The 15,622-nt window shown below is 38.5% G+C and overlaps 1 protein-coding gene across 5 annotated transcripts in view; it reads left to right on the plus strand.

Moving 5' to 3' along the window:
- negr1 (neuronal growth regulator 1) overlaps positions 1 to 15,622 on the plus strand; it is a 227,218-nt gene that overhangs the window by 125,295 nt on the left and 86,301 nt on the right. For all 5 annotated transcript variants that reach the window (XM_062451018.1, XM_062451019.1, XM_062451020.1 and 2 more), the window contains exon 5: positions 14,077 to 14,197. In XM_062451018.1, the coding sequence (XP_062307002.1) occupies positions 14,077 to 14,197 (121 nt within the window). The remainder of the gene's footprint in view (positions 1 to 14,076; positions 14,198 to 15,622) is intronic.

Here is a 15,622-nt window from a genome sequence, read left to right on the forward strand (position 1 = left end):
ATAGCCAACAAACGTTGTGTATCCATTTCAGTAGCCGAGAGAAAATAGTCCCGTACGTGTGGCTGTTGCTATGCAACGGACAAACAGCATTGTGAACTTCACATTTGTTAGCCTAGCTAGATCTCGCACCATCTCATTCATTCTCAATGCTCATTTTATAAAAGTTGCCTTTAAAATAACAACAATGACAATGGGACACTTTCAATAAAATAATATTTAATTTAAACATTAGGCCTAAACATTCTAAATCATTCAAATGTAGGCACTGGGTATAGGCTATACTATAGTTACGAGTTACTCGATAGAATAAGGGCAAGTGTTTCTTTCGTTGCGCAACATTTCCTCAAGACCTCAATTTCTTTCTTTCTTTTTTGTCTATAAGAGCATGACGCCCACCTGAATCATCCTCTTCGGCTAACCATTGATCAAAAGTCATCCCCCCCAAAAGATCGAAGTTAACACGAAACATGTTGTTGATGTGATTACTGTCAAGCTTGAAATGAATAACGGTCGCGCACAATCTAACCGTTATTTTGATAACGCACTAATACGGAACGCTCCTCAGCTTAATTGTAAACAGGTGTACAGTTACTTTTTGAGTGCGCACTAATATGGAACGCTTCCCTTTTAAGGTAAATGTAAAAAGGCGCACAGTACTTTATCGCTCAATAATGCACACCCCGGAACTCCCTCTCAACCAATCAGAATGCTTGATTTCATCCACCCGTATTATAAAATAAACATATAGGGACCTAAAATTTAAATATGTGGACTATCTATACTAAGGCTACATAAACTAGCAGTACTAAGTGGAATTATAATTAAATAAAATATAAAATAAAATATAAGTTGCCGTAATTTACAATATAAAAATACAAAAATACAAATATTACATAAAATACAAATGTACAAGATACAATTTTGTAATGCAGTGCAAAAAGCAGTGTGTTTTAAGCAGGAAGTCATTAAAGTCAGTGTGGTCCCTGACTCTAATGACTTTGGTGTTCACTTTGCATGGTCAACCTCATCACATCACAGACGCCGCCGCTTGCCATGTATAAAGCCTGCAGTTATGGATGCCTGATCAAATTATACTTTTCAATAGGTTCGTGGTTCAACAGGACACAGCCAAGATGCTGCGCTCTTCAAAGCTGATCCACACCTCGAGGATCGATTAATTTGAGGATCTGTCGTATTGTGTCCTGTTGAACCACAAATTGAATTTGAATTGCCCGTAGATGTAACCAGCGATATCCTTGCATCTGTCCATTGCATTGTAGTTCCTGATGTACAAAAGCCATCACCTCATCCAAATAAGTATGATGTTTCCTTCTGAATAGGCCCAAATCACGGCAATGTCTTTTCAAAGTCTGAATGCTTATTACAATCTGGTGATTCTGAGAAAAATTTGGAGTAGAGCTAGCCTATTTCCTTATTGCTGAATCCTATTGAAAAGTATAATTCTGACTTTCTTCTCGCAAAATTTACAACTTTAATCTCAGAATATTACCCCCCCCCCCTCCGGATCAGTTTACCTCAGTTGAATACATACAAATATTTTTGTATCAGGTGTGTTGGAACAGGGAAATATCTAAAACATGCAAGACAGGGGAGGGGGTACTTGAGGACCAGGGTTGAGAACCACTGCCCTAGACTGATACATAATGCCATTTTGTTGTTTGTAAGTGCATGTGTCAAATGGCGACTAAGTATTTTTGTGAATGGTGCACAAACAAGCTTGACTTGAGATGGATTTTTTTAATCCAATCTTTTACAGCTCTTCTGAAACACAGACTAAATTAAAATATGGCGTGCCAATTTGTAAGTAAGTAAGTAAGACTTTATTTATATAGCACATACAAGGATTGTAGCTCAAGGTGCTTTACATAAAATCAATAAAAACAATAATACAAGTGATAAAAGTAATAATTAAAATAGCAAATTATAAAAACAATAATATAACTAATAAAAGTGATAAAATTACTTAAATGCTTCGGTAAAAAGGTAGGTTTTAAGCTGTCTTTTAAAAATGTCTAGCGTATTTGCTTCCCTAATATTTATGGGTAATTTGTTCCATAGTATTGGGGCGTAATTGACAAAGGCCGAATCACCAATCTTCTTATGACTGCTTCTGGTGACCTCTAATAGGCCTGCATTTGATGATCGCAGTGTTCTAGCTGGTGTGTAGTTTATAAGGGAGTTAGCAATGTAGCTAGGTCCTTGTCCGTGTAGAGCTTTGTATGTGAGGAAAAGGACCTTAAAGTCAATTCTGAAGGTAACGGGGAGCCAGTGTAAAGTAGCTAGGACAGGACTAATGTGTTCTCTCCTTTTAGTTTTGGTTAATAATCTAGCTGCAGAATTTTGAATGAGCTGTAGTCTTTCAGTGGTTTTCTTGGGAAGACCAGTGAAAAGTGTGTTACAGTAGTCCAGCCGGCTGGATATAAAAGCATGAATTAACTTCTCTGCATCATTTTGGTTTATGAATGGTCGTACTTTTGCTATATTCCTCAGGTGAAAGAAAGCTGTTTTGGTCACTTTATTAATGTGAGAGTTGAAGGTTACACCGAGACTCGTCACCTCTGGTTTAAGACAGTGGGTTAAGCCTCCTAGATTCTTAGTAAGCATCTCTCTTTTGGATTTGGGGCCACATAGTAGGACTTCGGTTTTGTCTTCATTTAATTTAAGAAAGTTATCATTCATTCATTTGTTTATTGCCAACAGGCAGTTGGTTATGGAATTGATGGCCGTTGCATCGTTGGGTTCAGTGGATATATATAGTTGTGTGTCATCCGCATAGCTATGGAAATCTATGTTATGTTCTCTGATTATGTCGCCGAGTGGTAACATATAAAGAGAAAAAAGTAATGGACCTAAGCAGCTTCCTTGAGCAACCCCGTAGCAGTTCTCATGTTTCTTGGACCTATGGTCTCCTAAACTAACATAAAACTTCCTTCCTGTGATATATGATATATTCAGTTCAATACACTATCCGTGAACCCAATACGTTTTTCCAGTCTATTGATTAGGATGTCATGATCAATGGTATCAAATGCTGCACTGAGATCTAACAGGATAAGGATAGAGACTTTATTTGCATCAGAGTTTAGTCTGAGGTCACTAATTATTTTGGTGAGAGCAGTTTCAGTACTGTGATATTTCCTGAAACCTGACTGCGAGCCTTCCAGGATGTTATTTTCTTCAAGAAAATAATTTAATTGGACTAAAACTATCTTTTCCAGTACTTTACTAATAAATGGAAGGTTTGATATTGGTCTGTAATTTGCAAGTAGACTGTTATCCAATTTGGGTTTCTTTAATAGGGGCTTTACAACAGCTGTTTTGAAGGCATCTGGGAAGACGCCAGTTCTAAGGGATGTGTTTATAATCTATAGCACCGGACCTGAGACACTATCAAACACCCACAACAAGAATGTTGTGGGTATAGGATCAATATCTGAGGTTGTGGAGTTAGATTCGCTGACAATTTTGGAAAGTTCACTAAGTGTGATACAGGTAAATGTGCTCATGGTTATGTTGCAGAATCTACTGATGTCAGTTTCGACCCCACTATTAATAATACTAGCTCTGATCAAAGTTATTTTGTTCTTGAAGAACAAAGCAAGCTCTTCACATTTAACTGCTGAGGATGGAGGTGGAGCAGGGACAGTGTTTAGCAGCTGGTCAATGGTGGAGAAAAGAACTCTGGAATTTCTGGCATTTTCTGTAATAATGTTGGAGAAATATTCTCTCCTTGCTAGACGGATGGTTTTGTTATAGGTGGTTAGTGTATCTTTGTAGATATTGTAGTGGATAGTGATCTTTGTTTTCCTCCATTTTCTCTCTGCTGCACGGCATTTTCTTTTCGTTTCACTAACATTTTTATTTCTCAGCCATGGGGAGGTTCTGCTTGTGCACTTCTTTTTTGTTTTCAGTGGTGCAACAGTGCAAGAGTCTAACACAGATAATAGTGCATCATTGAGGTTCTCTACCATTTCATTCAGAGAGCAATCATGGTTAGTCGGCTCATATAGAGCAAATTGTTCAGAAAATGTCATCATAGCTGTATCGTCTAAATATCTTCTATGGATTTTTTGTTAGGATAATTTCCACATTAAAAAGTATATAATGATGGTCTGAGAGGGGTAGATCAGTTATTGAAATATTATTGATATTTAGTCCAGTTGTTATCACTAGATCTAGTGTGTTTCCATGCCGGTGTGTTGGGTCTGTTATGTGTTGAGTTAGATTGAAACTGTCGAGGAGATTTAAGAGCTCAATAGTTCTTGGGTCTGCTTTTTTATTTACTTGGATATTTAAGTCTCCGTTTAAAACTACTTTGTCATATCTAGTGACACATAGTGATAATAGTTCAGAGAATTCTTGTATGAATATTGGCGAGTGCTTGGGTGGCCGATATATAATAACAAAAAGTATTGATTCGGTTTTGAGCTCTATAGCAAGATATTCATATGATGTGAATTCACCTAGCTCAGTGATTTTGAACAACAGTTTAGAGGAGAAAATAGCTGCGACTCCTCCACCTTTTTTTGATGTCCTAGAAACTTGGTGAAAGCTGTAATCGGGCGGACACGCTTCTATCAAAGTTGCTGTTGCCATGTCATTGTTTAGCCAGGTTTCTGTTAGACAGATGCAGTCTAAGTTGTTTTCTTTGACCAGATCATTAACTAGAAATGTTTTGTTATTTAGTGATCTAACATTTAGAAGGGCCAGTTTCATCTGTGGGGTATTAACAGATAAAACAGGGGTAGATAAATCTGTTGGAAGAATATGGATAGTTCTGTGACTTCTAACACTAGTTTCAGGTTTGTAACCATGCATTTTACCATGCCATTTTCTGTTTGTGATGATGACCGGTATGTCCAATGAAATAGCATGGTGGCTGTCCTAGTGTAGCTTTTCTTTGTATTTGTTTGTACATCAAATCAAATTGATTTGTATAGCCCTTTTTACACGCAAGCATGTCACAGAGGGCTTCACATACGCCCATAGAACTGCCCCTCAACCAACCTAAACCCTCAAGGAAGACAAGGAAAAACTCCCCCCCCAAAAAAACTCTCAACAGGAGAAAAAATGGAAGAATTACATGTTTGTATTTGCACAAAACAAAGAGGATAAATATTATTCAGCTGGCATGCCATGGGCAGATTTTGCTGGGATTCTAGGTATGTGGTGAGTTATATAATTTCAGGATCTGCTTTTGATTCAGTTTTGCAATGAGGCATCAAAATCACTGCATGGTCATTGTCTACCAGACTTGTGTTATTGGAGCAAAATCATTTATTATAATAATAACTAGAGAGGGAACAATTTCTGGGGAAATTGTAGGGTGTGCTTGCTTGCGTCGGTTGCACAGGGGTCCGTTTTTTAATGACATTTTTACTACTGATATTTCTGTATATTTTATATAAAAATGCATACTTATTATTTATAAAGATTACATAGATTTAGAAGCATTTTTTTTTTTTTGCTGCTCATTTACAACTGAAAATACGAGTGAAATGTAGAATGAAATAGATGTCTTCTCATTTCCCCTGCAAGAGGCAGCCTCATAGTTGCATCAAAACGAATAAATTTGGCAGACCGGTGTACAAATGTACCTAATCTCTACAATACCAACACTACAATACCATCTGCAAACTGAAAATATGCCCCCAAAAACGTAAATGAGCTTGACATTTATTTAGTGGAAAATCGCTCATTCATAAAAAGCTCACTGGTAGCGATCATTGTCAGTAACAACGCAAAATGCGATACAGCCCTGTGTGGAGAAGCTACCCCGGTAAATTGTACTACTAGACTACTGCTGTGTTCGTCTTGGTAGCGATTGCGTTGGTTGAATTCGATGTAACGTTCCGTTGTATTGTTTAGGCTGAAATTAATTATTTTCATGAACAGATTGACAAAGTTTAGGTTGTGGCAATGAAGTTCAGGTTGGTAGTCAGATAGTTTCATCTATTGAAAGACTTTTGATTTAAGTAAGGGGAGTGCCGAACATGTTCTGTCGCCGTTTGACTTCCTAAACAGCTGTGTAACGCTAGATGTTTTTGTAGTGTGTCTAGTGTAAGCTACAGCGTTGCAGTGAGCAACACTGGTTTGAAACCACAGGTAATGATAATTTCACCAACAAATCGTTTACTTGTAATGTAATGTCATAATAAATCCTACAACGAAAATGTATTTGTGAGGAATGTTTATTTTAACGATTGAAGACAGATGCATCATAGACCACTGTAGGCTAATGTCATGATGCTAATGCTTCAGTGAAATAGTAGACTATCGTTTCCGAAAGTAGATTCCGAAAGGCCTACTTCCTTAATAATATCAGCTAATATTGTACATAACATTTCACAATTGTGTTTCACATCACAAAGTAAAATGAGTAAATAGTTATCACCCTGGCCTCTTTGCTTGTGGCGTTTCTGCAGCTGCCTTGCAGTAAAACTATAGTTAGCCTAGCTATCCCCCAATAGTGATGTGTCGTTCGTGAACAAGGACTCGGGAGTAACGAGTCCTCTCAAAGAGTGATTTGTTCATTTTCTCGTGGCCGCGCATCGGGACTGTTGCATAGGCTCGTCCAAGTAAACAGAAATGATTCGTTCATTTCCCGACTCGGTCTTTCTACGAGTCTTTGGATCATTTTTCACGTGACCTGCATAGGCTCTGTAGTGGTAGTTAGAGGAAACGAACGATTTGTTCATTTCCCGACTCGGTCTTTCTACGAGTCTTTGGATCATTTTTCACGTGACCTGCATAGGCTCTGTAGTGGTAGCTAGAGGAAACGAACGATTCGTTCATTTCCCGACTCGGTCTTTCTACGAGTCTTTGGATCATTTTTCCCGTGACCTGCATAGGCTCTGTAGTCGTAGCTAGAGGAAACAAACGATTCGTTAATTTCCCGACTGGGTCTTTCTACGAGTCTTTGGATCATTTTTCACGTGACCTGCATAGGCTCTGTAGTGATAGCTAGAGGAAACAAACGATTCGTTCATTTCCCGACTCGGTCTTTCTACGAGTCTTTGGATAATTTTTCACGTGACCTGCATAGGCTCTGTACTGGAGGAAACAAACGATTCGTTCATTTCCCGACTCGGTCTTTCTAAAAGGCTTTGGATCCTTTTTTCACGTGACCCGCATTGTATTTTTTAGTAGAGGAAACAGTTTCCTCATTCCCTTTCGCGTGGCCGCTGTTTTAGTAAGACGTGAATGATATTCGCTCAAGTCATCATACTGACTGGTTTTGTTATTTTCACTTTACATTTACACTTACAGTTTAGTGCAGTGTAATTGTTTGCCGTGATAATTGTTGGAATGCAGCATTCCAAGTATTGTTCTTTGAATCTTTATTCAACTTATTGTTGGAATGCTGCTTCAGCATTCAAAGTATTGTTCTTTGAATCTTTATTCAACTTATTATTATTTATCTTCTATTGCTTCCGTGGCACCTTTCAGCGCCTTCAAATCTTCAGCTATTAAAACCGTTCAGCTATTAAAAAATTCAGCAGTTTCAGGCCATGGGTGCTATGACTTTTCAGCTTTGTACCTCTTATGCTTGAATTAATATAAATCAATATTCATAATATTTTTAACATGGGTTTCCAATGGAGTTTTCTTTCAAATCCTCTCAAACTTCTTTAAACTTCTTCAACTTCCAAATCCTTCTTCTTCCTCAATCTTTCAGCTAGAGCCACCATTTAAACTTTAAAATGTTGACAAAACCCTAAACTTTTTTGAAATAATTCAGCTTTTTGATATTTGATACGTTTTTCTGAGATTTACATGGGTGTGTACGTGAAACCCTAGAGTGCAGACTGAAACGCTTAAGGCCGATATATGCTTCTGCGTTTTTCGAAAAACTGACACATGGGAATGCCCTCGTCTCCGTGGAACGCCCTCTTCGAGCTCTCCGTCAGCCATCGGAGAGCTCGACGTGCACCTCCTGAATTTTCTAACTATCCGTCGTAATTTCGGAGAGCTACGGAGACCCCCTTGGCTGTGATTGGTCAGTATTAAGAACCGCTTGCGTCAGGTGCGGGGGGCGGGGTTGCCGTGATAAACAGGACGAACAGAATCCTTTGACTGCCATTGCTGTACGTTTTTACAATTCATATTTCAGCTAAACAGTACATGTAAATCAGCATCTGAATTAAAATGTGACGAGAAATGGGCAGTGTAGTTGCTGAAAATGTGCGTATTTTATTGATGAAACGGCTAATTTGTAAATTTGCTCCGACTTCTCGATAATCTAGGTAAATAAACACTCCACGACGACTTACAAAAAACCGTTGCGCCACCTACTCTTCTGGCGGTGAATTGTTTTCAGCACCCACAGCCTACGGAGAACCATAAACGAAGTCTATCCGTCCGTATCCGTGCGTATCCGTGCCCCCGCCCATCCGTAAACGGAGACGCAGAAGCATATTTCGGCCTTTAGAGTGGAGGCCTGAGCTTCAGATGTCGTTGAAAAAATATTTATAGTTTGCCAGCATTGCCACAATTTTCGCTCTTCTTGCTTCATTTTTGGATCAATAGATAGCTAATTTTGTGCTGGTTGTAGACAGTTGTCTGTTGAATCCAACAGACGTACACATTTGTTCAGAGCCCCACGAAAGCGAGACAAAGTCCAACTCTCGCCCCATAGAGACCAGTGCAAATCTGGTGACAAAATCGTCAGAGAAAGCAAAAAGAACAAGATTTTGAAACTGCCGGTAGAGTCGTATTTCTGACCGCACAGACATATAAAGGACATCTCTGGTTTCGGCAGAGTCTTGGGTCTCGGAAAATATATTTTTGGATTGGACGTATAGTTTTGCGTCTAAGTTAACTTGTTTGAGGTGTGGATTCTAGCTCCATTTCTGTTATTCTCTACCCTCAGCTGGTTAGCAATCATAGCTGCACCATCACCGTGGCAACGACAGACACGCACCACTCAGTCTCTCACACAGGTGATTTGTATTAGCTGATTAGTGGAGTCACAAGACAGAGCTATTCAGTCAACTTGTCTCATTAAAAGACCAATAGCGCTATAATTTCAGCTACTAAAACGAATATACTACTTCTACTACTTCTACAGTTGAACAGTTCAGCTTTCAGCTTCTCCCGCATTGTAGGCTATTTAAGCTCTTAGCTTTGTTAGATGATGCAGTTCAGCTTCCACACTGCCTCTTGAAATTCGACTATTTCTTCGATTACTTCACAACGTTCAAACTTATTCTCCCGCATTGTATTTAAGCACTTAGCTTTGTTAGATGATGCAGTTTAGCTTCCACACTTCCTCTTTTGTGTGACTCACACATTTTTGAAATTCATTTCAGCTTTCAGCTTGCGGGTATTTTCTAATTCTGTAGCCTATTTTCAGCAATTTAAAAACAAATAATTCATATTTCAGCATTCCAACGCATTTTCTGCAGGAAATGCACTTTTTTCTTAGTTCTTAGTTTCTTCTTAGTTCTTCCGCCGTTTTTTGTCCTTTAACTAGTCCTGCATACTTTCACCGATTCCTACAATTTTTGTATCAAAACGTTCAGCTCCTTCAGGAGATGTGTGCTATGTCTTTTGGTATTTCTCACTCCTATACTTTTTAAGATATTAAGGTTTTTGTGCGGGGAGTCAGGTGGCTGAGCGGTGAGGGAATCGGGCTAGTAATCCGAAGGTTGCCAGTTCGATTCCCGGTCATGCCAACTGACGTTGTGTCCTTGGGCAAGGCACTTCACCCTACTTGCCTCGGGGGAATGTCCCTGTACTTACTGTAAGTCGCTCTGGATAAGAGCGTCTGTTAAATGACTAAATGTAAATGTAATGTAAATTATTCTCCCATTAAAAGTTATGGTAAATCCTTTCAAATCATTAAAAAGCTTCCTCCTCTTTTAAACGTAACTACTTCAGCATACTTTCAGCTAGAGACTCCATTCAACCTTTAAAATGTTCACAAGACATTCAGCTATTCCCAATTGATTCAGCTTTTTGAAATATTCAGCCAATTTTGAATTATGACTGTTTCAAATACATTAAAACTTTTTCTCCTTCTTGATTTTTATGAATGAGCGTCTGTTCTTTTCTTGATATTGAACTAAATTGTCAAACAAATTCCTCTAACGTTCATATAGTTTAACTTACAGAAACAAGTTATACCTTAAAATGTAGGAAAACTTGTCCTCTTTTAGCCAATGTAACTACTAAAGAGCTCACATTTACAGATTTTCAGCTATGAGCCTTGAAGCGAGAGCAGCCTTTCAAATTCTCTCACTAACTTCAATGGAGAGGTGGGTAAAATCCGTAAGAGAAAGGAAGACGGAAGAAGTTAACCTAGACGCAAAACTATACGTCCAATCCAAAAAATAAGGATATTTTCCGAGACCCAAGACTTTGCCGAAACCAGAGATGTCCTTTATATTTCTGTGCGGTCAGAAATACAACTCTAACGGCAGTTTCAAAATCTTGTTCTTTTTGCTTTCTCTGACGATTTTGTCACCAGATTTACATTGGTCTCTATGGGGCGAGAGTTGGACTTTGTCTCGCTTTCGTGGGGCTCTGAACAAATGTGTACGTCTATTGGATTCAACAGACAACTGTCTACGACCAGCACAAAATTAGCTATCTATTGATCCAAAAATGAAGCATGAAGAGCGAAAATTGTGGCAATGCTGGCAAACTAAAAATATTTTTTCAACGACATCCGAAGCTCCCCTCAACTCTAAGCGTTTCAGTCTGCACTCTAGGCTTTCGGAGAGGCAGTTAGAACCGAAACTGTACTGTACTGTAGCTAGTGATACGTGAAGCAGCATTCCAACAATTAGCTATTACTTACTGCTTAGTTAATCTTGGTTCCATATTAGTTAATAGTATTAAATTCGGTGTTAATGTAGCTACCTATTACTTCCTGCATAGCTACTCGTTAACAACGGACCATTATTCTAAAGTGTTACCTCGTTTCATTATAAAAGGTACGTGGCCCCAGTCTCTATGTCACCGAGGACAGCAATGTAGCCGTATTTCCGAGTACTTACAGCCCTTTGGACCTCTTAGTTAGGGGGCATTACGAGGTGCACGGCGAGAGTATTAGTATGGAGGACTCATCTAGTGCTAAATACATCTATAATTACATTGAAGTGAGGTTCCAGTGCGGCCATGGTGTCGATACCGTAACAAATTACTCACTCTTTGTGAATCTTCTGCAAACTTAGCAGGTTCAACACATGAAGAAATCAATAATGTCCAGGTCACAAAAACAACATTTAGAAATTAAGTTTGTTCCGTGACCAGTTTTTTGTTTCATTTTTTTGTCAGTCAGTTGGTTCTAACGGGGAAACTCTTTTGCTTTCCCCCACATGGACAGACACTTTGTTCATGCATACCTTACTTAGTTTAGCATACCTCTCACTTTGTCCTGTTATGTCCTGAGTATGTATTTGTTTGGTGTTGTTTAGTCAATTGTTTGCTGTTAGCTGTTTAGTCCCTGTACAGCCTGCATGTTTTGTTTATTCCTGTGTCCCTGGATAAAGTTTTTGTGTATGCCCAAGTCGCCCTTGGCATACACAACCAGCAGGAAAACTTTGTCTAAAAACACTAGTTAGAACCGGACAACCCACTGTATTTTTGTATAGGTTAGTAGTCAACTAAGTGGTTCTTGAGGCAGGCAAGTTCAGTTTAGGGGTGTTTTGGACTACCGTATTTTATTTTATTTTTTTTCTTGTGGTGGTGCGGTTTATATTTCTATGCAGCTTATAGCTCGTTTTTTTAACAAAACAACAGTAAAAAACTTTTTTCATGAATGCCATTTAAATATTAGTTAATTCCCAGGCAATAGAAAACATACATTACGCACTTACTTTGGTTTTCGTACGTAGTTTCAAATGATCCGTCCCCAAACAACATGTTGTGCAGACCTCATCTTGGTCAAACTCAAATTGAAAGGGCTTACGTATGTAAATTAATCCATGCTGATTTTTATGTTAATGTATCACACTCAAAATGTGCAGGTGCATCCTGTATCCACTGATCATCCCTGAGATGTTTGTACAACTTGATTGGAGTCCACCCATGGTAAATTCAGTTGATTGGACATGATTTGGAAATGCACACATCTGTTTATATAATGTCCCACAGTTGACAGTGCATGCCAGAGCACAAACCAAGCCACGAAGTCCAAGGAATTGTCTGTACACCTCCGAGACAGGATTGTATCGAGGCACAGATCAGGGGAAGGGTACAGAAAAATGTCTGCAGCATTGAAGGTCCCAATGAGCATAGTGGCCTCCATCATCCGTAATTGGAAGAAGTTTGGAACCACCAGGACTCTTCCTAGAGTTGCCAGACGGAAACCACTCCTCAGTAAAAGGCACATGACAACAGGTCTGTAGTTTGCAAAGAGGCACCTGAAGGACTCTCGGACCATGAGAAACAAAATTATATGGTCTGATGAAACAAAGATTGAACTCTTTGGCCTGAATGCCAAGCGTCATGTCTGGAGGACACCAGGCACCCCGCTCATCATTTAGTGATTTACATTTACATTTGGCCAATCACCTGGCCAATACCATCCTTACATTGAAGCATTGTGGTGGCAGCATCATGCTGTGGGGATGTTTATCAGCGGCAGGAACTGGGAGACTAGTCAGGATCGAGGGAAGATGAATGCAGCAATATACCGAGACATCCTTGCTGAAAACCTGCTCCAGAGCGCTCTGGACCTCAGACTGGGGTGAAGGTTCATATTCCAACAGGACAACTACCCTAAGCACACAGCCAAGATAATAAAGGCAGAGCCCAGACTTGAACCCGATTGAATATCTCTGGAGAGATCTGAAAATGGCTGTGTACCGATGCTCCCAATCCAACCTGATGGAGCTTGAGAGGTCCTGCAAAGCAGAATGGGAAAAACTGCCCAAAAATAGATGTGCCAAGCTTGTAGCATCATACTCAAAAAGACTTGAGGCTGTAATTGCTGCCAAAGGTGCTTCGACAAAGTATTGAGCAAAGGCTGTGAATACTTATGTACATGTTGTATTTTAGATATAATTAGTCTTAATTTTTGCAAATCTATAAAAAATGTTAAACAAAACTTTTTCACTTTGTCATGGTGGCAATTTTGAGGGGAAAAATGAATTTGATCCATTTTAGAAAAAGGCTAACATAGCAAATTGTGGGAAAATGAAGAGCTGTGAATACTTTCGGGATGTATTATAAACATGTTTGTGCGTGTATTTAAATTCCTTTGATATTGATAGTCTTTCATTAATTTTGTCTTTGAAATGAGTGGTTCACTTCATACAATTTCCCAATGCAGGAGCTTGAATTGTGTTTCCTTTTAAGATAATGGCAGAAATTGAACCAGCTTTGCCTCCTAAAGGAATATATTAAAAACTACTTTGAACACTGCCAGTCAGATTTAAACTGTCCTTTTTATTCTCATTCATTGACAATTAGATCATTCAAATTACTACACTTGGTTAATGAATGGAACACCATCCTAATAATATATAGCACAAATACAACATTAGAGGGAAGAAAATAAAGCAAAAATGCAGATTTAGTGAATTAATTAATTTGACAGACTTTGATAATACGAACACCGTCGACCAACTCCTATTGTTACTAACTACAGTATTAGAGTCAGCCTAATGCATTGCACATATTCAAATTTCAATCCAATAATTAAATGTTTTGTAACCACAAGCTCTTAGAACGTTTAATGTACAAAAAGTGCCCAGGCAGCTTGAGACCATTGTTAAAGCTTGCTCTCTGGCACTGCCAAATAGATTATGTTTCATTTCAGAAGCATATGAAAGGATACTGATTTCATTTGAAGGACCTGCCACTGCCATACAGTCTTTTAATATATGTTAACCAATTTATAACCATGTCATAGTCAAGTCATATCCTTTTCCTTTACATATGGATTAACTTTCCTACTACCTGCCCCCAGTGTACATTATGTGTATTAAATCACTGACCACAATAGGATACTGGATCAAATCATCTATCATATTAGAAAAGTTTTTTATGAGGACAAAATTGTTGTTACTTTTATAACAATGACATTTTGTTTCTTGGTCCCAGTTGCTCCAACCATCCATGAGACGAAGAGCCATGCGGTAGGGCTAGGTCGCACTGCTCTGCTGAGGTGTGAAGCTGCATCTGTTCCTGTCCCAACATTTGAGTGGTACAAGGGAGAGAAAAGGTGAGACCCTACTCCTTTCACATTTAATTTTGTATTTATTTTTTTATCCGGAAGGAAAAGTAATTTGCACCTTATTGCATGTTTACACAACACTATTGTAACCCAGGTTAAAAATAAATATGATTTAGTTAATAAATAAGTGAATAAATAGTATTAAAACTTACCTGAGTAAAGTTATAGTAGTTATAAAATCCATGATTTAATCTGATTAAAATGTTATCCTGGTACTTTAAGATACTGCTGTTGTATCAATCAGAATAACTGTAGCTCTTCCTGTGGCGGGAAGAACGTATTTGCAAGAGATTGAAGACAGCGATATAGAAGAAAGACGCTTGTTTGAAACCAGTGAGCTAAATAACTTGAAAAGACTGGATTTGTATTATTGTAAGCTTTTATTTTATTTTCTAAAAGTGTTTTGAGTTGTGTTCTGTCTACGTCGGTAGACTGTGGTTATTTTGGCATTAGTTATTAAGTTATTGAGAGATACCGAGAAATCGCGTGGAGCTAAGCATCCATGCGGCTGCATCCATGCTAGCATCCTAGCTCCATGCTTGCAGAAGAATAGATGGCGAGCCTTCCGAGCCAGTAACCACACTGAACTGAATCCTGTTACATCGGAGGAAAGCACCTGCTGTCACAAGCATCAATCCTTTCGTCCAACGAATGGTAGGACTGACAGAAACCTTCATTACTTCAACTAGAAGTTCGCGGGAACGTTGGATTTCGTGGTAAGAGTGACCATCTCAGATCGACGGACTGTTTCTACCTCAAGTGGAATTCACGAACTGCACAACGTGGTCGTAAGAAAGAATCCGTCTGAACTTGTTAACGAGCCAGTTACCACATACTGAACTGAATATACACCATTACATTCACAGTATGTTTAGAATGTGTTCTTTTGATATTTGAATGTTATACTTGAAATATGATTAGTGTGTTTGCTGAAAGCAAAAACACTTGTTATTCTGCATACTTATATATTTTTTTGTGTGTTTGCTGAAAGCAAAAACACTATTGTTATTCTGCATACTTATTATTGGGTGTGCTTGCCTTCGGCAAGGGCACAACCTGTGTTCTCTCACATATATTTCTTTATGTATTAGTGTGTTTGCTGCAAGCAAAAACACTATTGTTATTCTGCATACTTATTATAAATTTTCCTCCCGGACACGTTTTTTTGCTCGCCTACTAGTTTCACACTGTTTAAGATAGAAACACTGTTCAAAATTCATTTGATAAAGTCTGAACTGCTTTAGTGTGCTATTACTTTTCTCATTGATAACTTTTAAAGTTTTTAAGATATTAAAGTTTAAAGTGCAAAAAAAAATTAATAGGTTTCAATGGTTCAGAATGTTCAAGTCAAATTCCATTGTGACAGAACTGTTTCTCACCGTGTCAATTTTTCAGAATCAGAATCAGAATGGG

This window comes from Osmerus eperlanus, chromosome 24 (genome assembly GCF_963692335.1).
Source record: "Osmerus eperlanus chromosome 24, fOsmEpe2.1, whole genome shotgun sequence".
Classification (NCBI taxonomy): domain Eukaryota; kingdom Metazoa; phylum Chordata; class Actinopteri; order Osmeriformes; family Osmeridae; genus Osmerus; species Osmerus eperlanus.